The 22,873-nt window shown below is 34.4% G+C and overlaps 1 protein-coding gene across 3 annotated transcripts in view; it reads left to right on the top strand.

The window, feature by feature from the left end:
- Positions 1–22,873, top strand: part of FNDC3A (fibronectin type III domain containing 3A) — a 170,510-nt gene that overhangs the window by 18,610 nt on the left and 129,027 nt on the right. For all 3 annotated transcript variants that reach the window (XM_077855756.1, XM_077855753.1, XM_077855754.1), the window contains exon 2: positions 11,343–11,480. In XM_077855756.1, coding sequence (XP_077711882.1) covers positions 11,382–11,480 — 99 coding nt within the window. In that variant the 5' untranslated portion in view covers positions 11,343–11,381. The remainder of the gene's footprint in view (positions 1–11,342; positions 11,481–22,873) is intronic.

Raw genomic sequence — 22,873 nt, forward strand, 5'->3', positions numbered from 1 at the left:
AGAGAGAGAGCACACAAGGAGATGGAGAGGAGGAGGGAGAAGCAGACTCCTCTCTGAGCAAAGAGCCCAGTGCGGGACTCTATCTAGGACCCTGGGATCATGACCTGAGCCGAAGGTAGACGCTTAACTGACTGAGACACTCAGGTGCCCCAGGAAACCTACTTTAAATATAAAAATACATATAAGTTAAAAGTAAAAGGATGCAAAAGATATGCCATGTTAACACTATCTGAAAGAAAGCTGGAGTTATTAGATCAGAAGTTAGATTTCAGAGCAAAGACTATTATTACGAGGGGTAAAGAGGGTCATTTCATAATAATGAGGGGATTAAACCATCAAGAGGGCATAATACTAAATTTTTATGCACCTAACAGAAGAGCTTTAAATTATGTGATGGAACTGCAAAGGAAAATGTACAAGTGTGAAATTTTAGTGGAGATTCTAGTACCCCTTAATAATGGACAGAACAGGGGATCCCTGGGTGGCTCAGCAGTTTAGCGCCTGCCTTCAGCCCAGGGCATGATCCTGGGGTCCCAGGATTGAGTCCTGCATCGGGCTCCTGCATGAAGCCTGCTTCTCCCTCTGCCTGTGTCTCTGCATCTCTCTCTTTCTCTCTCTCTCTCTCATGAATAAATAAATAAAACCTTTAAAAAAATAATGGACAGAACAAGTAGAATATAAAACTTAAAATTATACAATTTCATGAAGAAAACATAGTATAAAATCTTTGTAATCTTGGATTAGGGAAAACTCTCTTAGGTACAACACCAAAAGCACTATCCATAAGTCAAAAAATTAAGATGGACTTCATAGTTAAAACTCGTGTTTTTTGAAAGATGTTGTTGAGAGAATCCAAAGAACAAGCCACAGACTAGGAGAAAATCTTCAAATTACTTAACCCAACGAGACTGGTGTCTAAAATCCATAAAGCACTATTAAAACAATAATAAAGCCTAGTAACTAAATGGGCAAAAGTATTAAAGAGCTACTTAACCAAAAAGCTATACAGATGGCAAATAAGCACTTGTTGAACATCATTATTCATAGGGAAATTCAAAGGCAGGATTACAAATAGGAAAATTTGGAGGGTGATGGATAGGTTCATTATCTTGATTGTAGTAATGGTTTCATGGGTGTATTCATGTGTCAATATTTATCAAGTTGTATACTTTAAACATGCCATTTGATAAATGTCTATTATACTTTAATAAAGTTATTTTTAAAATCTAGTTGGCACATTGTATATGCTTAATGCATGTTTGTTTAATACATTTGACCATTACTCTGCCATTTCCCAAGAACATTTGGGGAAATTTCCTTTTTTTTTTTTTTTTTTGTTTGTTTAACCTATAGAAAATAGCAATTTCAATCTGAGAAGAAAATTGATTTGGCTTGTAATATAATGATTTGACTGAAATACCCAAAGACAATTTCAAAGTCCTTATTTAAACTTCCTTACTTTAGGGATGCCTGGGTGGCTCAGAGGTTGAGCGTCTGCCTTTGGCTCAGGTTTTGATCTTGATGTCTTGGGATCAAGTCCTGCATGAGGCTCCCCACAGGGAGCCTGCTTCTCCCGCTACCTGTGTCTCTGCCTCTCTCTGTGTGTCTCTCATGAATAAATAAATAACATATTTAAAAAAAATAAAAATAAATTTGCTTATGTTACAAGTATTTTCTTTTTAAGAAAATTATTTTAATCTATTTCTAGTTTGAGAATATGAATGTATTTACATCTGAGATGGGACCTTCAAGAATGAAGTATACCTTAATATTACCAGCTTGATATCTTCATTATCAGTTAATACTTATATAAAAATTAGTGAGGCACCTGGCTGGCTCAGTCAGGAGCATACTCTTGATCTCTGGATCATTTTTTTGAGCACCATATTGGGTGTAGAGATTGATTACTTAAATAAAAATTTTAAAAATATTAGTAAAAATTAGGTTAATCTGGGAACTTACTATAAATGTGAATTTTGGGGTCTAATTCCACACTTCTCGAATCAGAAACTAGATTTGAGGCCCTGTTTAATAAGCCCTGCTGCTGATTCTGATACATGCCCAAATTTGAAAATCAGGGTCTTAAAGTTTGGAGTGGGATTAGCAGTGTAATTTTAGATACTTAGATACTGGTAGTGGTAGAATTTGTTTCAAGATACCTCACAAAATGGTATTCTTAAGATTTGTGCATTTCATCATATTGTAAATTTTGCCTTCAAATAGCTAAATATATTGAGTAGTACTTACTGAAACATGCTTGTTGTGTTTTGGGGTGAAATATACCAGTATCTACAACTTTGAGATGCATTTTTTAAAAAAAGATGGATAGAGTAATGCATGTAATAAAGAAAAATGTTAATTTTGGAACCTGCATGGCAAGTACATGCATGATGTTCACAGTTTAATTATTTCAGCTTCCATATAGCTTTGGAAATTTTCATAATAAAATATAAAATCCTCAGATTATTTCTTTTAAAATTTTTGTGCAAGACAATGAAAGATGCCCAGATGTGCTCTTAGACAAAATAATGGTGGGCGATAATGGAATTTCAGTAGCTTAATGGTAATTATAAGTAGATATAGAAGACATTGTCTCAATGCATTGTTAATATACTTATCTTAGAAATGGGCTATTTGAGATTTTTCTAGTCATTAAAATTGAGTATTAAAAATGTGATCTTACTATAATGTTCTCTAAATTACCTTCATCGATTGACCTTTCTTTTTTTTTTTTTTTTTTTTTCAAATTTTGAGGGGACACAAAAATGCAGTCTATTGCATCCTATTATGAGGCTGTTTCAGCTACTATTGCTGCATAATCAGTTTCCTTCAAACACAGCCACTTAAGACAAACATGCTAATATATTCATGGATTCTATGGATCAGTAATACAGAAAGGGTACAGCAAGAATGGCTTATTTATGTTTCATGATGCCTGGGGCCTCAAGATTTGAAAGCTGCAGGTGTTGCCAGTGTACTGATGACAGGGGACAGAGATCACATGAAAGTGTATTCACTCAAATAGCTAATCCCTAAATAGAAAACTAGCACTGTCCAGTAGAGCACCTATGTGTGGCTGTTCCAAATGGCTCTACTTTCTTGCAGTGTGGCTGCCTGAGGGTAGTTTAGTTTCTAACATAGTGGCTCAGGGCTCCAACTATGGGGGGTTTTAGCAAACAGGTGGGAACATTTGTCTTGTGAATCAAGTCTGATTCAGCTTTGGAAGTCACATAGAGTTACCTTCACAGTATTCTGTTACTTATAACAAGTCACAAAACCACACAGAGACAAGAGAAGTGGAAATAGTTTGCCTTGCTTGATAAATAAGCAGTCAGTTCTAGAAGAGCATTGGGATGGGCGATCATACGACTGGAGCCAGACAGATGCCCCTGCTTTTGTACTTTTAATAACCTAAGAAATGAAAAAGTGGACATTGAAGAGAGAATAAGAAGCCTGAATTAATTATAGGTCTTCTGAATCATCAAGAATTTGTTTTTCTATTTGATATTAGTCATTTAAAATCATTGATAGCTCTTTGTTTATTCTCCCTTCTCCCTCTTACTTTATGAGTGTATATTCCTTTTGTAATTAAAAAAAAACACAAATGTCCTTTATGTCTTAATGAAAGTTTACATTAAGATATGGAAATATAGGTGAACCAAAGTTCTACATTTTTTAACAACCTATTTTTAAGAGTCATTTTTCTGGAGTACAGTTTAATATCAGTGTAATTGAAGGAATTCGAGGAAAAATACAAAATAATATCTCATTGTTAAATAAAATCTGTGTAACATTTGTTAAGTTTCTGATAAGAAATGATAGGTTGATTTCACAGAGTGATTCCCATGACTTTCATCTCAGGAAATTTCACTGCAGGTGATATAAAGTGTTTTTGTGTTTTTTTTTTTAATCTAATATAGTCAAGTTTAGAAAATTTAAAAATCCAAAAGTTAAAAAAATAGAGGCCTAACTTGGAAAAATACATGTTAAGAATATCAGTTTGTAAGATAAATTATTCTCACAAAGTTGAAGTGCAAACAAAATTTATTGAAATTTCTTAAAGGGTCTTTTAGATGGTCGATAAGCCAAATATAACTGTAGTTGCCTAGGGCTTTTCAAGCTGACTGTTTTTAAATTGAAATTTTGATGAAAGTGGTTTAACCATACCCACATTACAAAATAATTGAGGAAATAGAGAAAAAATTACCATAATTACATCATTTTAAACAGTTGCTACTATAATATTTTAACTTAATGTTTTTTTATATGTAAACTTTCTAGTACTCCTAAATTCTAGATTTTAAGTATGATACTAAAACTCTTTGAAATAAATAATAGTTTTGTGATCTTAGATATGGCTTTAGAATCCTATAATTTTCATTGATTTAGACAAATCAAAAGACCAGAAAAATACATTGGATTTTTATTTTAAATGTACATAGTTATCCTGTGGCTCCCTCAATTACACTATGGCTAATAATCTGAGTATGATCCTGCTGTGCATTTTCCCATATACTTTTTTTTTTTAAGATTTTTTTTAATTATTCATGAGAGACACAGGCAGAGGGAGAAGCAGGCTTCATTCAGGGAGCTGCGGGACCACATCCTGAGCCGAAGGCAGATGCTCCACCGCTGAGCACCCCAGGCGTCCCTCCCATACACTTTTTAAACAACTAGAGCTGAAGTTTCAAGCCCTAATTACTCATTATTATGTCTAGGCTATTGTCATAACAGCAACATCCTTAGGATAAAGCAAAATTAAGCAGAATGGATGGATATGAATGAGGAGTTTGAGTAAGAAAACCTGACAATATTTGAGTAAAGACACTAAAGCACATTGAGAATTATGGCAGTGACTGAGGAAGAAAGTACAGTGTGATCGTGTTTGGAAGTGGGTCCTTGGGAGTTGTTGAGGTTTTTGAGGCCATGTGGGTGGAGCCCCCATTATGGTTAGTGCACTTAGAAGAAGAGGAGGAGACCAGAGCTTTCTCTCTCTTGGCCATGTGGAGATACAGCAAGAAGGTAGCCATCGGCTGACCAGGAAGAGGGCCCTCAAGAACCTGTCCGTGCTGGCACCCAGGTCTTGGACTTCTCAGCCTCCAGTACTGTGAGAAATAAAATGTAAGTTGTTTGTTCTAGCAGTTCAGTTGATCAATAAGCAGGATGCTGCTGTAACAAATTTCTAAAAATGTGGAAGTAGCTTTGGATCTGGGCAATGGGTAAAGACTGGGTAAGTTTTGAAGTGCATGCTGGAAAAAACCGAGATTACTTTTAAGGAATTGCTAATGGCAGCTGGTGAGAGCTCAGAAAGAAAAGAGAACGGAAGAGAAAACCTCCATCTTCTTAGAAAACACATAATCATGAACAGAATATTGGTAGAAATATGGATGGTAAAGGCTTTTCTAATGAGGTCTCAGATGGGAATGAGGAACATTATTATTGGACAATGGAAAAAAGTTGATCCTTATTATAAAAGAGCAAAGAATTTGGCTGAGTTGTGTTCATGTTTTATGGAAGGTAGAACTTGTAAGTGATAAAAGTGGATATTTAGCTGAGGGTATTTCTAAAGCAAAGTGTTGAAGGAGTAGCTTGGCTCCTTCTCACTGCTTACAACAAAATGTGAGAGGAGAGAAATGAAGTAGGATTTGTTAAACAAAAGGGAATCAGAACTTAAAGATTTGGAAAATGATCAGTCTTCCACACTGCAAAAAATGAGAAAGCATGCTCTGAAGAGAATACCAAAAGTGTGTTTGACTAGCCAGCATTCAATAAAGGTTTTAGTTGGGGGTGGTGTGAACCATATATCTAACCAGCATCTCAGCAGAAGCCAGAAAGAGAGATGGAATTATACCAGCAAAGCAATCCTTTAGCTGGGACTAAAGGAAACAGAAAATGGAAGTGAATGAAGGCAGGCTGTGAACATCCGTTGTCCTTCAGGAAAAGGGAAGAAAGACCCCAAAGGTGACTCCTGTCATCAGGGCGGACACTCCCAACACAGGTCCAGTGTATACAGGCCTTAGGGTCAGGGCTGCCCCCCCATCAATTTCAAAGGGTGGGACCTCTATTCAGTAGAGCCAAATGGGTGGGGGCTTTACCAAGCCACAGGAATGTCTGTGGGCATAATGCCACCACCCTATTGGGTCTGGAGGGTAGAGCAAGAAACCAGAATTTGTTCTTGAACCTTAAGAAATTCACCTTGCTAGGTTTTGGACTTGCTTGATATAGGTTACCTTTTCTTTTTTCTTTCTTCTTTTTGGAATGGAATATACTGTGCCTGTCTCACTATTGTATTTTGGATGCGTGTAACTTACCTGGTTTCCACAGTTTCACAGCTGGGGAGAAATTTGCTTCAGGATGAATTGTACTTGAGTTCACCCAAACCTTATTTAGACGAGATATTTTAAAGTTTATGCTGAAACAAGTTAAGATTTTTTAACTGTTGGGTTGGAATGAATGTGTTTTGCATGCAAGAAAGATATGAATTTTCTTGAACCGGGGGTAGAATGTATGGATTCAGTTTGTATCCTTCCAAAGTTCATGTTGAAGTCCTATCCCCCTAAATACGGTGGCAGAAGAGATGGAAGCTTTGGGGGGTAATTAGGCTTAGATGATGTCATGAGGGTAGAACCGACATGATGAGATTAGTGCCCTTGTAATTTAAGAAGAGTAAGAGAGATCAAAACTCCCCCCCCCCCAAAAAAAACCAAACAAACAAACAAAAAAAAAACTCCCTGTCTTCTGGCCATGAGAAAATAGAGCCAAGGAGGCAGGCCCTTAGCACCCAGATCTCAGACTTCCCAGCTTCCAGAACTGTGAGAAATAAATGTCTGTTGGCTAAGGCACCCAGTGTATGGTATTCTGTAGCAACCAGAGCTAAGTTTGCAAATAGTTTCTCCCATTCCCTAGGTCACTCCATTAAGTGTGTACTCTGATGCACTAAAGTTTTCAAGTTTAATATGGTCCCATATGTCTATTTTTGCTTTTGTGGCTTTTGTTTCAGGTGCCGTATCTAGGAAATCATTGCCACGCCCCATATTTTTCCCTGTTTCCTTGGAGCTTTATATAGTTTGGGTCTTACACTTAGATTTTTAATCCATTTTGAGTTAATTTTTATATATGGTAGAAGAATCCAGGTTCTTTGTTTTGTATGTGGATATGCAGTTTTCCCATCACCATTTGTTAAATAAACTGTCCTTTCCTCATTAAATGGTGTTGGCACCTTGTCAAAGATCATTTGCCTAAACACGAAAGTTTATTTCTGGGCTCTCTATTCTTTTCTGATAGTGTATTTGTCTGTTGTTATGCCAGTAAACAGGTTTTGGTTATTGTTGCTTTGTAATATGTTTTGAAATCAGGAAGTTTGAGTCTTCCAGTTTTGTTCTTTTTCAAAATTGTTTTATCTCTTTGAGATCCCTTAAGATGCTGTAGGAATTTTAGAATGAATTTTTCTATTTCTGTAAAGAAAAATACTATAGACATTTTGATAGGGATTGCAGTGACCCCTCAAGTCTCAACTTCTTAACAATATTAAATCTTCTAATCTATGAACAGGATGCTTTTCATTTATTTGTGTCTTTTTAAATTTCTTTTAGCAATATTTTGTAGTTTTCAGTATACAAATATTCTACTTTTTAGGTTAAATTTATTCCTTAGTATTTTATTCTTTTTGATGCTACTTTAAATGGAATTGTTTTCTTAATTTCTCTTTTAGATTGTTCACGTTAATGTATAGAGAGCAACTGATTTTTCTGTGTTCATTTCCTATCACACACTTTTACTGAATTTACTAGTTCTGACAGCTTTTTAATGGACTCTTTAGGGTTTTTTTTACATATGAGATTATGTTATGTGTGAATAGAGATAGTTTTAAATTCAGATGCCTTTTATTTGTTTTTCAGGCCTAATAGCCCTGGCTAGGATTTTCAATACTATGTCCAATACTATGAATGGATTTGGTTAGAGTCAGCATCTTTTCTTTGTTCCGAGTCTTAGAGGAAAAGCTGTTAGTCTTTACTGCACATGATGTTAGCTGTGGGCTTTTCATCTGTGGCCTTTATTATGTTGAGGTAGTTTCCTCTTATTCCTAGATTGTTGAGTGTTTTTATCATCAAAGGATGGTGTATCTTCTCAGATGCTTTTTCTGTATCAATTGAGAGGACCATGTGGTCGTTTTAACTTTTAAAAAGAATTTTCTTGAAGTAAATACAGAGAAGTACATACATATCAGTATACAGCTCAGTTCATAATGCGGTGGTAATTATCACATAACAGCCTCCCAAGTTAAGACATAGAACTGTACCAGCGCTTCATGCCCCTCCCAAGTTCCCATCCTTCCTCTCCTCATCCTTCTAAAGTCACCTATCCTGACTTTAAACACCATAGATTGGTTTTTATTCTGTTTTGGACTTTTTATAAAGTTGTGCTGTATGTATTTTGTGTCTATTTTTCATTCACATCGTATTTGTGAAATTTATGTGTTGTTTCCTGTTTACTAGTTCATGTAATTTTCATTGCTGTATAGTAGTCCATTGGATGAATTAGATACAATTTACCATCTACTGTGCATGGACATTTAAGTTGCTTATAGTCTAGGCCTAGTAAAGAATAGTGCTGCTTTATACACCTTCATGTACTTTTTTTGGTGCACATGTGCATGCATTTCTTTTTGATAGACTAGGAGTCTAATAACTGGATCATAACTGGGTTGTAGAACATTTATATGTTCAACTTTGGTAAATAATATCAAAGTAGTTTCTAAAGTGATTTTATGAATTTCCCTTCCATTCCACATGAATGTGCCAGTTGCTCCATAGCCTCCTTGATACTTAATATCGTCAGTCTTTCTCATTTTTATAATCCTTGTGAGTATATGAAGGCATTTCATTATGATTTTTAATTAGCTTTTTTCTAATAGTTAATGAGTTTGAGAATCTTCTCATATGTTTATTGTGAATTTCCACTTTTATGAAGAGCGTGTTCAAGTCTCTTGGGATTTTTCTGTTCTTTTTTTTAATCAATTTAGCAGAGGCCTGTCTAAATGCAAATGCATCACATCACTCCTCTTTTTTGCATATGTATCAAATATTACATTTTTTTAAAAGATGCATAACCTAAAACAAGTAAATGTTTGTAGTCATAGATGAAAATGTAGGAAGTAGGATAACAGAAATAGAAGAAATTAATGGGAAAAAAATCTGACAGTGTTCTCTACACAGGAGTAAAGAAATTTTTAGGTTTCTAAATGCATCGTTTTGGTTGCATGGCTGTAGTTTCTAATTTGCAAGCTTAAATAAAACTTTTGCATGTAGTGTGATGGATATAGCCATGCAAGAAAGCAATTCATAAATGAAACTTCTGATGAGTTAGAGCTTTAAAGAGAATAAAAATAGAGATAACACCTTAAGTGAAATGATGTTAAAACATAGCATGTGGCTTCAGATCCCAATCTATAATGGTACTTTGAATTAGCTAGAGGTTCAGAAGAAATTTGTGTTGGTATTTGTAAAACTTCCAGTTCACCTCTTAAAACCAAATTAGGGTTATTATCTTCAACATTACTTTCTAAAATTCAAGTAATAATGGTGGTTTGCAGTTTTAGCTAAAGACATTACATAAAATTACAAACAATGTAATGACAAAATGAAAAGTGTTCAGTGGTTGTTATTTTTTTTTAGTTTACTAATTTTTCAAAATGAATTATTTGTAAACTTTCTCTGGTTAATTCTGTTAGCTTCCCTGAATGTTTCTTTGCCATACAAGAGGGAAAATAATACATTGACTCTTCCTGTGTTATAACTTTTTACATATTCACAGAGTGAGGGTTTTTTTTTATACAATTTACTCACTGATTTTCTCACTTTAAGCATACAGCAATACAGATTAAGCCAGAAGTTAGATTTGCATTTTTATGTATGTTATACATGTGTGTATGTACATATGTATATGTTTACTTGTATAATATATGTACATATTAAAACATATGTATATTCGATATGTACATAATTATAACATTATCGTGTATTTAATGACATACATTGTTATGCAATAGTTAAATATAAAATAATGCATGCTGTAGTTTTCAGTGTAAAATCTTGAGGTAGATAATTGTACTGAATTTTTTAAAATCTTATAGCAATTTTTATTTATCTAAATATGTTTGTTTTTAGGTTAAATCAGCCTGTATGAGAGTTTCTGCAAAGATTCAAGATTCTAAATTAAATAACATGAATTTAATATCTTAAAAAAGTTAAACATCTTGATACTACGGAATTTTAGAATCCTTCCACCATCCAAAAATGTTTGTAATTTTGTTCTTCAGTACAAATTTGGTAAAATTTATGATTGAGCTCAGTTATGTTCAGCTTGACTTGTAATTAGCTGGCATTTTATTGGCCGATGTTGTATATGGTGGATATACCATAATTTACTTACATCAGGCCTTTTACTTTTTATCTAAGTGACACTGTGTCTGTTGTTAAAGACTTCTAAACGTATGTGCTTTTGCTGAAATGATATAATTTATTTTAAAGTAGGTGTCACTAAGAATAGTAAAACTAGAATGACAGAAGACCAGTGTCGGAGCTTAAAACTTGAAACTTGAAGGGTTTTTTCCTAGTCCTGAGCAAAGTTTTCTACTGTGTTGCTCTGCCTGAGGAATCAATAACAAATCATAATTCTTGTGTAGTTTCTAGAAACTGATAAAGGTGATGAGGAGGGGATTGTGTCTTCATAATCACCTTCTCAGCTCATAGAAAAAATAGTAATAGAATTGTTCACTCAGTCATTGCATTTTACAGTCTATCCTATACTAAATATTATCTAGTATTTAGCTAGAGTAGTGGTGATTAAATAAATATTGCATAGAGATGGAAGGAATACAGACAGACATGGAATTTAAATAGAAGCTGCTCGTATATTGGTTTTATTTATTACTTTTTTAAAGATTTTATTTATCTATTTATTTATTTATTTTAGAGAACATATGAACAAGGGAGAGGTACACAATTGGAGAGAAAGGGAAGGGGAAAGAATCTCAAGCAGACTCCTTGCTGAGTGCAGAGCTCAACACAAGGCTGGATCGCACAACCCTGAGATCGTGACCTGAGCTGAAACCAAGGGTCGAACCCTTTACTGACTGAGCTACCTAGGGCCCCATATATTGACCTTAATATATCTTAGTTTCCTACCTACACTGACTTGCAGTTGGTTAAGTTGTAAGAAATGTATTTTCTTTGACAGCAATATCTGTTTAGGTTAAAGAATGAGACAGATCTTGAATGTATTATATTTTAATGTATTTTTAAGGATGTACACAGAGATGGCTATATATTTTTGTTTTTCAGAATTGGAAGGCTATCCAGTATATTAATGTCTTATTGATAATGGCAGAACATCCACCACTACTGGATACAGCTCAGATTTTAAGTAGTGATATTTCTCTTCTCTCTGCCCCTATTGTAAGTGCAGATGGGACACAACAGGTAAGGAAACTGAAATTTTTATTTCCTTATGTCTTACATTACATGTGTATTTCTTTCAGAAGAACGCAAAATTTAAAACAATGCAACTTCACAATAGTGGATTCCTATTAATTCATCTTTTAAACTCCAGTTCAAAGTGTTGTTTTGGCTTCATAAAACAATGAAATAATGAGACTGTTTTTGAAGTTGCTTCTAAAATGTCTCACTAATTAATGTTTAAATTTCTTGTGTGTATCTTTAGTTGCCATTAAAGCTGTTTTTGTTTTGCTTTAGGCAGTGTATTAGTCCCTGGTTGGTTTTTAACTAAGTTTAGCCTTTCATTTTAATGATTATTATAAATCATTATTTCAAATCATTAAATAATCATGACTTAATTATGTGATTAAATGACTGTGTGTACATTATACAATAATAAAATTGTGTCAGACTCCCCCTCCCGAAAGCAAATACATAATTCCTGAGAGCTGATATATTTTTTCTCCAACCCATGGCTTTATAAATGTAGTTTTGTACTTGATTCCTGATTCCCCCAGTAATGCTGATGGGATGGGAATGATGGGCTTTCATAAATACTTATGATGTATCAAGTACTATGTTTAATTCTCACAGCTGCCTTACATGGTGGAGATTTTAATATTATAAGTGAGGAAACATCAAGACTAAGGACATAATGAATAATAACAAGAAGATGGAACATTTTGAGTGCTCACTGTATAAAAAACGTTGTGCTAGGAACTTCATGATCTTATTCTTTGAACAATCCTCTGAGGCATATACCTGTCCCTATTTTGCAGATGAAACAAAATGAGGTTTAGATAATCTCAACATTACACAGGGCTTTCCTAACCATTACTCCTTCTACCTCCTTGGGAAATTAAAAAAAATTTTTATTAATTTACAAACTTAGTATCTGTCTATAGTGGGCAATTATGGTTTGCTTACAAGATTAATAGGTTACTTTGTTAACTTTGCTATTGAAAAATCAAGAACAGTTGGCTTGGGTTCTGAACTTTGCTGGTTTGTATAAACGTGGCATGAAAAATATATCTTGGTTTCAGTTTTCACATGTGCTTGGATAGCTTTTAGCAGCAAGTTCATTTCACTAAACTTGCTTTTTATGGTCAAAGTTAAGTCTGTTAAGATTTTTTTTTCTGCAAAAATAATGAATGTGGCAGGTATCTATTTACTTTGAGCCTCTCAGAGTGTCTTGAGTTATCAAGCCGATCACTGGTTTCAAGTTTTTTATAACTTAATACATAAAAGAATCTATTGAGCAGTTAATTATAGTTCATTGATATAGTTGCTATAGCTTATGGTCTATAAGAGGGAAGACAACAGACTGACATAAGACCATGATGCTCCTGACTTATTTCTCTCCTTTCCCCAAAAAGAAGATTCTATTGGTAGAATTTTTCTTGAAATCTTGAGGGCACCAGAGCTACTGTGTTACAGTAGTGGTATAGATGGATTTAGAGAAACGAGTTGGGAATAGAAGAATCTACCAGAGCAGGATTTGAAGGGTTGGGGGTGGGGCTGCTCAGTGGATCTAGGGGATCTGTTTTTAGTTACTATTTGAAAAACAGGTCAGAAGGTGAAGTGAAGCCTTAGATTCTAACTAGCACAGTATGCTAGTAATGTCAAATTGTGTTAAAATTTGACGGGGAGAGAGGTAAAGATGATAGAAGGAGCACTAGACTTGACTGGTAGATTTAGATTTGATTTGGGTGACCTAAGACAAGTTGTTTAACTTCTCTGAGTATCTTTCTCTATAAAATGGAGGTAGTTAATGGCTTCTTAGAGTGGCTGTGGCTATGAAGGTGAAATGAACTTGAAGGAGCTCAGTAAATGTTTGCTGAGTCTGAACTGAAGCATTCAGTAAGTGTTTTTAAAAAGACTGAGGAAATTCTATAGATATGCCAGTCAGGAGTCAGGTCTTAAACCAGTAGAGACAGTTAATAGTGATCAAAAACTAAGAGATCAAAAAACTAAGAGTTATGAAGGATACATCCTAAGGACAGTGGACTAAAAGCTATGATTGAATGTGAGAAACTGAACAAAAAATAGGTAACAGAGGTGAAAGGTTAATAAACTTAATAAACTTGGTAACAGGCAGATTTCCTTATCTTAATTCAGGAACTTAACTGGTGTGCCAAGCATGACAAGTTAGATCTTGCCTGTGGATATATGATACCACCTGGTTGGTGCCTGCTAAAAGACAGTCCTTGACAGAGGGCTAAATCATGTATGTGCGTGATCTAAAAATCAGGATAATGGAGTGCTCTATGTCTTGACTTTTTTTGGGAATATTATGCTATTTCTTGGGAATATATTATGGGATGATTTCTGTTTCATTTCTTGAGATCAAATTAATTTTCTTACAGTTGGCCCTTTAGATCACTTTGTCAATATTTTCTGGTTCTGTGTTTGGTAGTATGTCATATTATACACAGCGGGTCTTTTGGCTCATGAGCTATATTAAGAATCCCACCTGACATCACTGCTACTGATACAGCTTTTAGGGAAGTTGTAATAGACATTTATCATTCTTTTTGAGTGGCAGCATCTGAACCGTGTTTTGTGCTTGTAGAATTGTCATTCCTCCTCCCATTTTCATTAACAATTTATTTTTGTAGCAGTTTTAGGTTTAGAGAAAAATTGAGCAGAGAATTTCTTTCATACCACCTCTCCCACACAGTTTCCCCTATTAACATTTTATATTGGTGTGGTACTTTTATTACAGTTAACAAACCAATATTCATTAAGTTCCACAGTTTACATTAAGGTTCACTCTTGGTATTATACAGTTCTATGGGTTTGCAAATGTATAATGTCATATATCATCATTACATTATCATAATGAATAACTTCACTGCCCTAAAAATCTCCCTGTGTATTCATTCCTTTCTAAATCCCCCTTTTTCCAACTCCCCTAACCTTGGCAACCACTAATTTATTTATTGTTCCTATATGTTTATCTTTTCCAGAATGGCATTTAATTGGATTCATACAGGATGTAGCCTTTTCAACCAGCTTCTCTTCATTTAGCAATATGGTCTAGACAGTTTCTTTTTGTGATTTAATACTTCACTGATGAATGTACCAGTTTGTCAATCAATTCAGCTATTGAAGGACAGCTTGATTCTTTCCAGTTTTTAGAAATTATAAATAAAGCCGTTTTAAACATTCATATGTAGGGTTTGGGATGGACATAAGTTTTTAACTTAATTAGGTAAATACCTAAGAATATGATTTCTGGATTGTATGGTAAGGCTATGTTTAACTTTATTAGAAATTGCCAGCTTTTTTCCCAAAATGTGGGTGTACCATTTTGCATTCTCAAGCATGTGCTTGATTTGAGATTTTGTCTTCTACTGATAGAGAAGATAAAGCATGTGTGAGTGCTTTAGCTGCCCTGTTATAACTTCCACGTCTGTGTTAAAGAATTTGAGCTTTAAGCACCATTGAATGTCCCCAGCTCTATTCACTGTTGTTACCATCCAAAGAAAAGTTCAGGTATTTTGGTTTCTTACGTGTTTCAGCAGTTTCCTAATTTAAGTTTACCTTCTGTAATTTCTATTTATTTATCATCCAAAAGGATTGAATGCATTTAAACTTTGGGTTAAGATCTGTCAAAACTCAGGCTGTCTGGGGTTTTCTTTCCCCCAGAATCTTTTCCATTTCATTAATCTTTTTGTTATTGCTATTTTGTAATTGTCTCACTTGTACCTGCAGGCTTTTAATTTATGGAGATGACTGGGTAATAACATGGGGAGGCTACTGCCATTGAAAGAATTTTTTTACTTATGTTGCCTAACAGAATGGGGGCACAAAATGCTACACTAGACCACAGGGAAAGCTTCAGGTTTTCATTTGGAGGCAGAGCAAGAGAAAAGCCTAGCCCAAAAGCCATCATTGGTGTTCCTGCAGGAAAGACAAAGCAGGGTAGAGTAACAGCTTAGGATTGGCTAGTTTTAATAACTATTGCAGACAAGAAATAATAAGTGTTGGTGAGGATGCAGAGAAAAGGGAACCTCTTGTGCACTGTTGGTAGAACTATAAATTGGTCTAACCACTATGGAAAATAGTCTGGAGGTTCCTTAAAAAATTAAAAATAAAGCTACCATATGATCAGCAGTTCTACTTCTAGATATTCATCTGAAGGAAATGAAATCAGTAATTTAAAAAGTTATCTGCACCGTCATGTTCATTGCAGCATTATTTACAGCATTTATTTACAGTAGCCAAGACATGGAAACAATCTTTGAAGTGTCCTTCAATCTATGAATGGGTAAAGAAGCTGTGGTGTGGGTAGACACATATATACATACAGTATACATATATACATACAGTAGAATATTACTCTGTCATAAAAAAGAAGGAAATCCTGCCATTTGCCCCAAATGGATAGACCTTGACGGCATTATACTAAGTGAAGTAAGTCAAACAGAAAAGACAAATACTGTATCATCTCACTTAAATGTGGAATCTTAAAAAAATACACACAACTCAGATACCTTCTTTGAATATATGGTAGAACTTAATCAGTGAAGCCCTTTGGGGCCTAGAGTTTTCTCTGACTTAAGTGTAGAAATGGTGAAGTAAATCAAACTGATGCTATTAATATTTGGAAATGAGTGTTATTACTGAGATAGTCTGTATATATTTATTATTTAGCCAGTAGTGAGGTGTTTAAGAAAATTTGAATTTTATTACATTTATAAGTTTAATAAGAACTGTTTAAGCACTTAAAATTGTGATAGGCATTTGAAGTATTTAAAAGAAAATATATTAATCTTACTAATGCAGACTAAAATGTTCAAGGGGAACAGACCTGGAGAAAGAAAATATTGTAGCAATAGATCAAATAGAAAACTTGGATTAAGGTCTTATTACTAATGCATAATTTGAGACATATTAGGGAGGTAGAATTGACCAGAATTGATGAAACTGGCCATAGAACAAAACCAAAAGAGGATAAGAATTTTACCAGACTCCCTTTGAATATTTAGGTGGATGAAAAGGCCATGTTCACGAAGATAAATCTTATCAGTCAGGATAGGCAGTTACTTCGTGGTTAAAAATAGCCTGTAAACTTCAATAATTTACCAAAAGGCTATTGCTCATATTACCTGTTGTTAACAGGTTATCTGTCGCTGTACTCCACATAATTTTCACTTGAGACCCAACCTCTACATAGAATGTTGCTGGTATCATGACAGAGATAATGGTGAACTACATGTTGACCTCCATCCATGTTTTATTATTCGGTGCAAGTCACATCGTCAACCATGCCATCCCTAGGGAGAAGCTGCAAATGTTTGGAAAAATAATAAAATCTTCTAGAATAAGGAAAACAGAAGTAGCAGGTTTGGTGTTTGAGAGAATGTGAAAGATCTTCAGTTGAACTGTTTGGGGGTTATGTAAGTAAAAAATAATAAAAATAATAGCTACCATTTGAGCCCTTGCATTGTTTCAGATACAGAGCCAAGTCCTTTTCTGACCAAACTATAAACATTTAGTATACCTTAGGGGTGAGATTACTGAGATTCTAAAATAATAGCTCACACCTTTGTGACAAAAACTTGGGGCCTCAGAATTCTAATCCAGACCTTTAATCCTAAAAATTTCATGGCCCAAATTAGTTTTTTAGTTGCTCTGTAGCTTTGCCTGGCAAACAAAATGTTTGCTAAATCCTCATTCTTAAAGGTTTTTAGAAAGGTCAGGATTTAAATATTAAACCAATCCCTTCTTTCCCATTGGAGTTTGTTTCTCCTGAATGTCTGTACCATGCCACTTTTTATGATGTTACATGAGAAAGTCAAATAGTTTAAAAATTTCATTATTAATTAATGACTTTTCCCTAGAGATACAAAAAGCCATACACACTAGTTACAGATCTGAAATTTGACTATATTAACATATTTTTTATAAGCACATATTTTTAAAAACTGATAGTGTAAGCTATGCCGCACTTACAAAATCAACTCACTCCGATAGTATCTATGTGCAAAATATTATCGTGCTTGGTTCTTGTTGTAAGACATAAGATCGGATTTATAAATTGGATGTAAATTTTCAGGTAGTCCATTTAAAGAATAAAAAGCTTCCTAAAATATCAATAAAAAAAAGTTCAGAATATGTAAATGAACTAGAATTTAATTTTATATTTGGTGTAAAACAATAAAATCGTATTCTTACTGACTAGTACCAATATTTCATTTGTTCATTTTTAAAGTATATATCTCTTCCTATTTTCAAGAAAATAAAAATTGGTGGGGCGCTTAGGTGATTCAGTCAGTTAAGCATCTGCCTTCGGCTCAGGTCATGATCTCAGGGTCCTGGGATCAAGGCCTGCGTCAGGCTCCCTGCTCAGGGAACCTGCCTCTCCCTCTACCCCCCTCGCCCGCTCTCCCTCCTTGTGCTTCCTTGCTTTCTCACTCTCTCTCTCTCTCTCTCTCAAATAAATATAAAATCCTAAAAAGAAAAGAATTTAATGTTAATTACAAAATTGGCCACATACTACCTATATACAAAGTACCTTATCTTCTTGGGGGTAATTCATGGGACTAATGAAAAGTTTTAGGGAAGAAGGGAGGTTGGAGCTATGTTTTGAAGGAGGGAATGTAAATTAAAACCTCAGTGAAGATGTGAAATATTAATAAATCTGACTGACAATATAGAAAGGCTGTAATCAGTATAATCTCTTATACACTACTGGCACAACTTTTTTGGAGGAATGATCTGTCAGTATTTAATAAAGCTGAAAAAGTGCATATCTAAAATCTAACTATAGACTTTTAGATATTTATCCTACAGAAAATCTTATACATGTATATAAGGGCACATGTACAATACAATTCATTGTATTGTTTTGTAATGAAAGATCTGGACATAATATGTACATCCATTAGTAGAGAAATGAATAGAATTTGGAGAGTTCATACAACGGGATACTAGAATAGTATATACCAGTATTCCTTTGCATGAATTTATACTGTGGATAAATCTCAAAAGTAAAATATTGGGAAAAATAGCACATTAGAAAGGGATATGTAAAACATGCCACCAATATAAACTAAAAATACAAACTCACAAAGTAATGCTATATACTGATAGTGGATTCAGCATATATATTAAGAATATTAAAACAAGGATAAGGAAGATATATCCCAAGTTCAGTGGGAAAAAAAGATCTGTAAACTTGTACGTCTCTTTCCTAAGAGCATTTGAAGCACATTTGGCAACATGGTAAATCTGATTGACTCCATGAAATTGATAGATAATAATACTCTCTCTTTCTCTTTGTGTTGAAAGACACAAGCTTAGACATTACAGATAGGATAGTTGATAGTTTTATTTATTTTTTAAGGTTTTATGTATTTATTCATGAGAGACACAGAGAGAGAGGCAGACACAGGCAGAAGGAGAAGCAAGCTTCCTGTAAGGGATCATGCCCTGAGCCGAAAGCAGGTGCTTAACCGCTGAGCCACCCAAGCATCCCCCAATAAAGAGTTTTACATGATCTAATTTGGGATTTGAGATAATAAGCAATAGGTAGTCCATAAAGTTTACAAAGTAGATCAATGGAATGATTTTCCTTGGGAAATATTATTCTATTTAACTACATAGTTAAGTAGAATGGAGTGGGGGAATACTAGAAAAAGCATTGATGGGGATCCCTGGGTGGCTCAGTGGTTTAGCACCTGCCTTTGGCCCAGGGCATGATCCTGGAGTCCCGGGATCGAGTCCCACATCAGGCTTCCTGCACAGAGCCTGCTTCTCCCTCTGCCTGTGTCTCAGCCTCTGTCTCTCGTGAATAAATAAATAAAATCTTAAAAAAAAAAAAAAAGAAAAAGAAAAAGCATTGACTTCTCTCTCCACTCCCATCAAGCATAAAGTAATGAGGTTTTAGAGAATACCACCTGTATAAGTAATGGGGAAAACGCCTTTTTTTTTTTTTTTTATAGAAAAAGTTTCTAAACTGAAGAAAAGTTATAGGAAAACTATTCTAGTTCACATTTTTACATATGAAAAAACTAAAAGCTCACCATTAACCTAGGTTATCCAAGGTTACACATTTAGTGGCAGAGTTGACCCTAGAATCTGTCTTCTGATCCCTAGTCTAAGTCACTTTGGGTTAAGAAAGGAAGTTGAGTTTAAATTCAGAAATTGAAAACACTTAGTTCTAGGTATATGGTGATTCAGTTGATACTAATAAAGCAATTCAGAAATGGTTAGGAATGGCTTATAGGAATGGTTAGTGAATGCTTTTTCAACACTCCTTGCTTTCATTCAGTAAGACTATTCACAAGACAAATGAATCCATATGAAGTAAAGAGCACCAGTAAAAGCAACTACAAAGGTCAACCCAAAACACAGTATAAATATTTTTTATTTTTAATTCTTCTGTCTGGTTCAAAAATATGTACAATAAACAATAATTAATATACTATGTTGATTGGCTTATAATGTATAAGGATATAAATATAGCAGAAAGGAGAAGACACAGAACTGTAGAGAAGCAAAGTTTTTATATACAATTGAAATTGGAATTAATTGGATTAGATTGTTATGAATTAAGAAGTTCGTTGTAATCCCCAGGGCATTCACTAAGAAAATAAAGAAATGCAGTAAAAAGAAACAACTAAAATGGAGCACTAGAAATATTTAACACCAAAAATTAATTAATTAATAAAATAAAGGGCAGTAATGGAGGAATTGGGGAATAAAAAAGACATAATTGCATAAAGAAGACAAAGAGCGAAATGTCAGATGTAAACTCTACCTTATCAGAAATTCCATTAAATGAACTAAACAGGACAGTGAAAAGACAAAGATTGACATAATGGATAAAAACGCATGATCTGTATGTTGGATGTACAGGGGACACTCTTTAAATCAAAGACACAGGGACGCCTGGTGGCTCAGCAGTTGGGCGTCTGCCTTCAGCCCAGGTCATGATCCTGGAGTCCCAGGATCGAGTCCCACATCAGGCTCCCTGCATGGAGCCTGCTTCTCCCTCTGCCTGTCTGTCTGTCTGTCTCTCTCTCTCTCTGTGTCTCTCATGAACAAATAAAATCTCTTAAAAAATCATAAATCAAAGACACAAATAGGTTGAAATTTAAAAGATGGAAGAAGATATACAATATAAATGGTAGCAAGGTGAATGGTTGTACTTGTATCAGACAAATAGACTTTAAAACAAAAATGTTACTAGAGACAAGGACATTTTATAACGATAAAAGAGTCACTCTCTACCTAACAACTGAGCCCTAAAATACCTGAATTAAAAATTGACAGAATTGAAGAGAGAGAGAGACAATTGAACAATAGTAATTGGAGACTTTAGACTTTCAATGGTGAATAGAACAACTAAGCAGAAGATAAGTAAATAGGAGACTGGAACAACACTGTAAACATACCAGCTCTAACAGACATCTATAGAACATTCCACTCAATAGCAGAATCTACAGCTTTCTCTAGTGCACATGGATTGCTATTCATAATAGATTATATGCTAGGCCATTGAACAAAAATCAATAAATCTTAAGAGAGAAATAATATAAAGTATATTCTGTAACCAAAATAGAATAAAATTAGAAATCAATAACAGAACAGAATTGGGGAAATTAAGAAATATATGGAAATTAAGCAGTACATTCCTAAATAACCAATGGAAGAAATCAAAAGGAAAATTAGAAAATATTTTGGTATGAATGAAAACAAAAGAGCAGCCTACCAGAATTTATGGGATATAGCTAAGGCATAAGATGGAAATTTATAGCTTTAAAAGCCTATGTTAACCAAAAGATTTCAAATCAATAACCCAACCTTAAGAAACTAGGGGGTAAAAAAGACAAACTCAAAAGTTAATTCGTTGAGATCACAAAATTGCCAACCCTTTAGACCGACTGGAAAGAACAGACTCACTTTACTAAAATCAAGAATGAAAGCAGAGACATTACTACAGATCTTATATATACACAAAGGATTATTAGAGAAGAGAATACTGTGTACAATTATATGCAAATAGAACTAGGCAAATACCTAGAAAGATTCAACTACCAAGATTAACTTAAGAAAAAATACTAAAAATCTGAATAGAGCTATAGCAAGTAAAGAGATTGAATTCATAACCAAAAAAATTTCCACAAAGGAAATCCCAGACCCAGATGCCTCACTGATGAATACCACTAATTTTTTTTAAAGATTTATTTATTCATGAGACGAGAGAGAGAGAGAGAGAGGCAGAGGCAGAGGCAGAAGCAGGCTCCATGCAGGGAGCCTGATGCAGGACTCAATCCTGGACCCCGGGATCACACCCTGAGCCAAAGGCAGACGCTCAGCCACTGAGCCACCCAGGCATCCCCCGATAAATGTTTAAGGAAGAATTAGCACCAAACCTAAACCAAAGACATAAGAAAACTACTAGATCAATATTCTTTATAAATATAGATGCAAGATCTTCAAGATACTAGCAAGCCAGACCCAGCAGTGTAATGGAATGGATTATATACCACATCTAAGTAGTATTTAGTCTAGGAATGCAGAATGGGTTCAACATACATAAAGTAGTCAGTCTAATACATCTATAATAGAAAAGGGGCAAAAACAATGTAGTCATCTATTCAATAGACTCAGGAAAAGAATTTGACAAAGTTCAACCCCCTTTATGATAAAAAAATACACAGTAAACTAGATGGGGGAATTTCCTCAATCTCATAAAGGGCATCTATTAAAAAACAACAACAGCAGCAGCAGCAGCTGACATATTTAATGGCGAAAGACTGAATCCTTTTTCCCTAAGATCAAAAATAAGACATGAATGTCCTGCTCTCACTACTACTTTTCAACATTATGCTGGAAATTCCAGCTAAGGCAAATTAAGCAAGTAAAGGAATTAAAGGCACCCAGATTGGAAAAAGAATAAAACTTTCTTTATTCTGCAGTGACATGATGTTGTAAAAAGAAAATCCTAAAATCCGCTTAAAGACTATTAGAATTAATGAGTTCAGCAAGGCCATAGGATACAAGTTCATTATAGAAGAATCAATTGTATTTCTAAACTAGCAATGAGAAATCTGAAAATGAAATTAAGAAGACCTTTCCACTTATAATAGTACAAAAAGAAAATACATAGAAGAAATTTAACAAAAGCTGTATAAAACTTGGACACTGAAAATTGCAAAGCACTGTTGAAAGGGGGACATAAATGGAAAGAAATATCATAATCATAGAATAATGTTAAGATTGTTATGATGGCAGCTAATAGTAAGATGGCAGCACTATCTAAATTGTTCAGATTCAAGCAAAATCTTGGCTGAATATTTGTAGAGATTGACAAGTACATCCTGAAATTCATATGGAAATACAAAGGACTCAAAATAGCCATA

Source organism: Canis aureus, chromosome 17 (genome assembly GCF_053574225.1).
Source record: "Canis aureus isolate CA01 chromosome 17, VMU_Caureus_v.1.0, whole genome shotgun sequence".
NCBI lineage: Eukaryota > Metazoa > Chordata > Mammalia > Carnivora > Canidae > Canis > Canis aureus.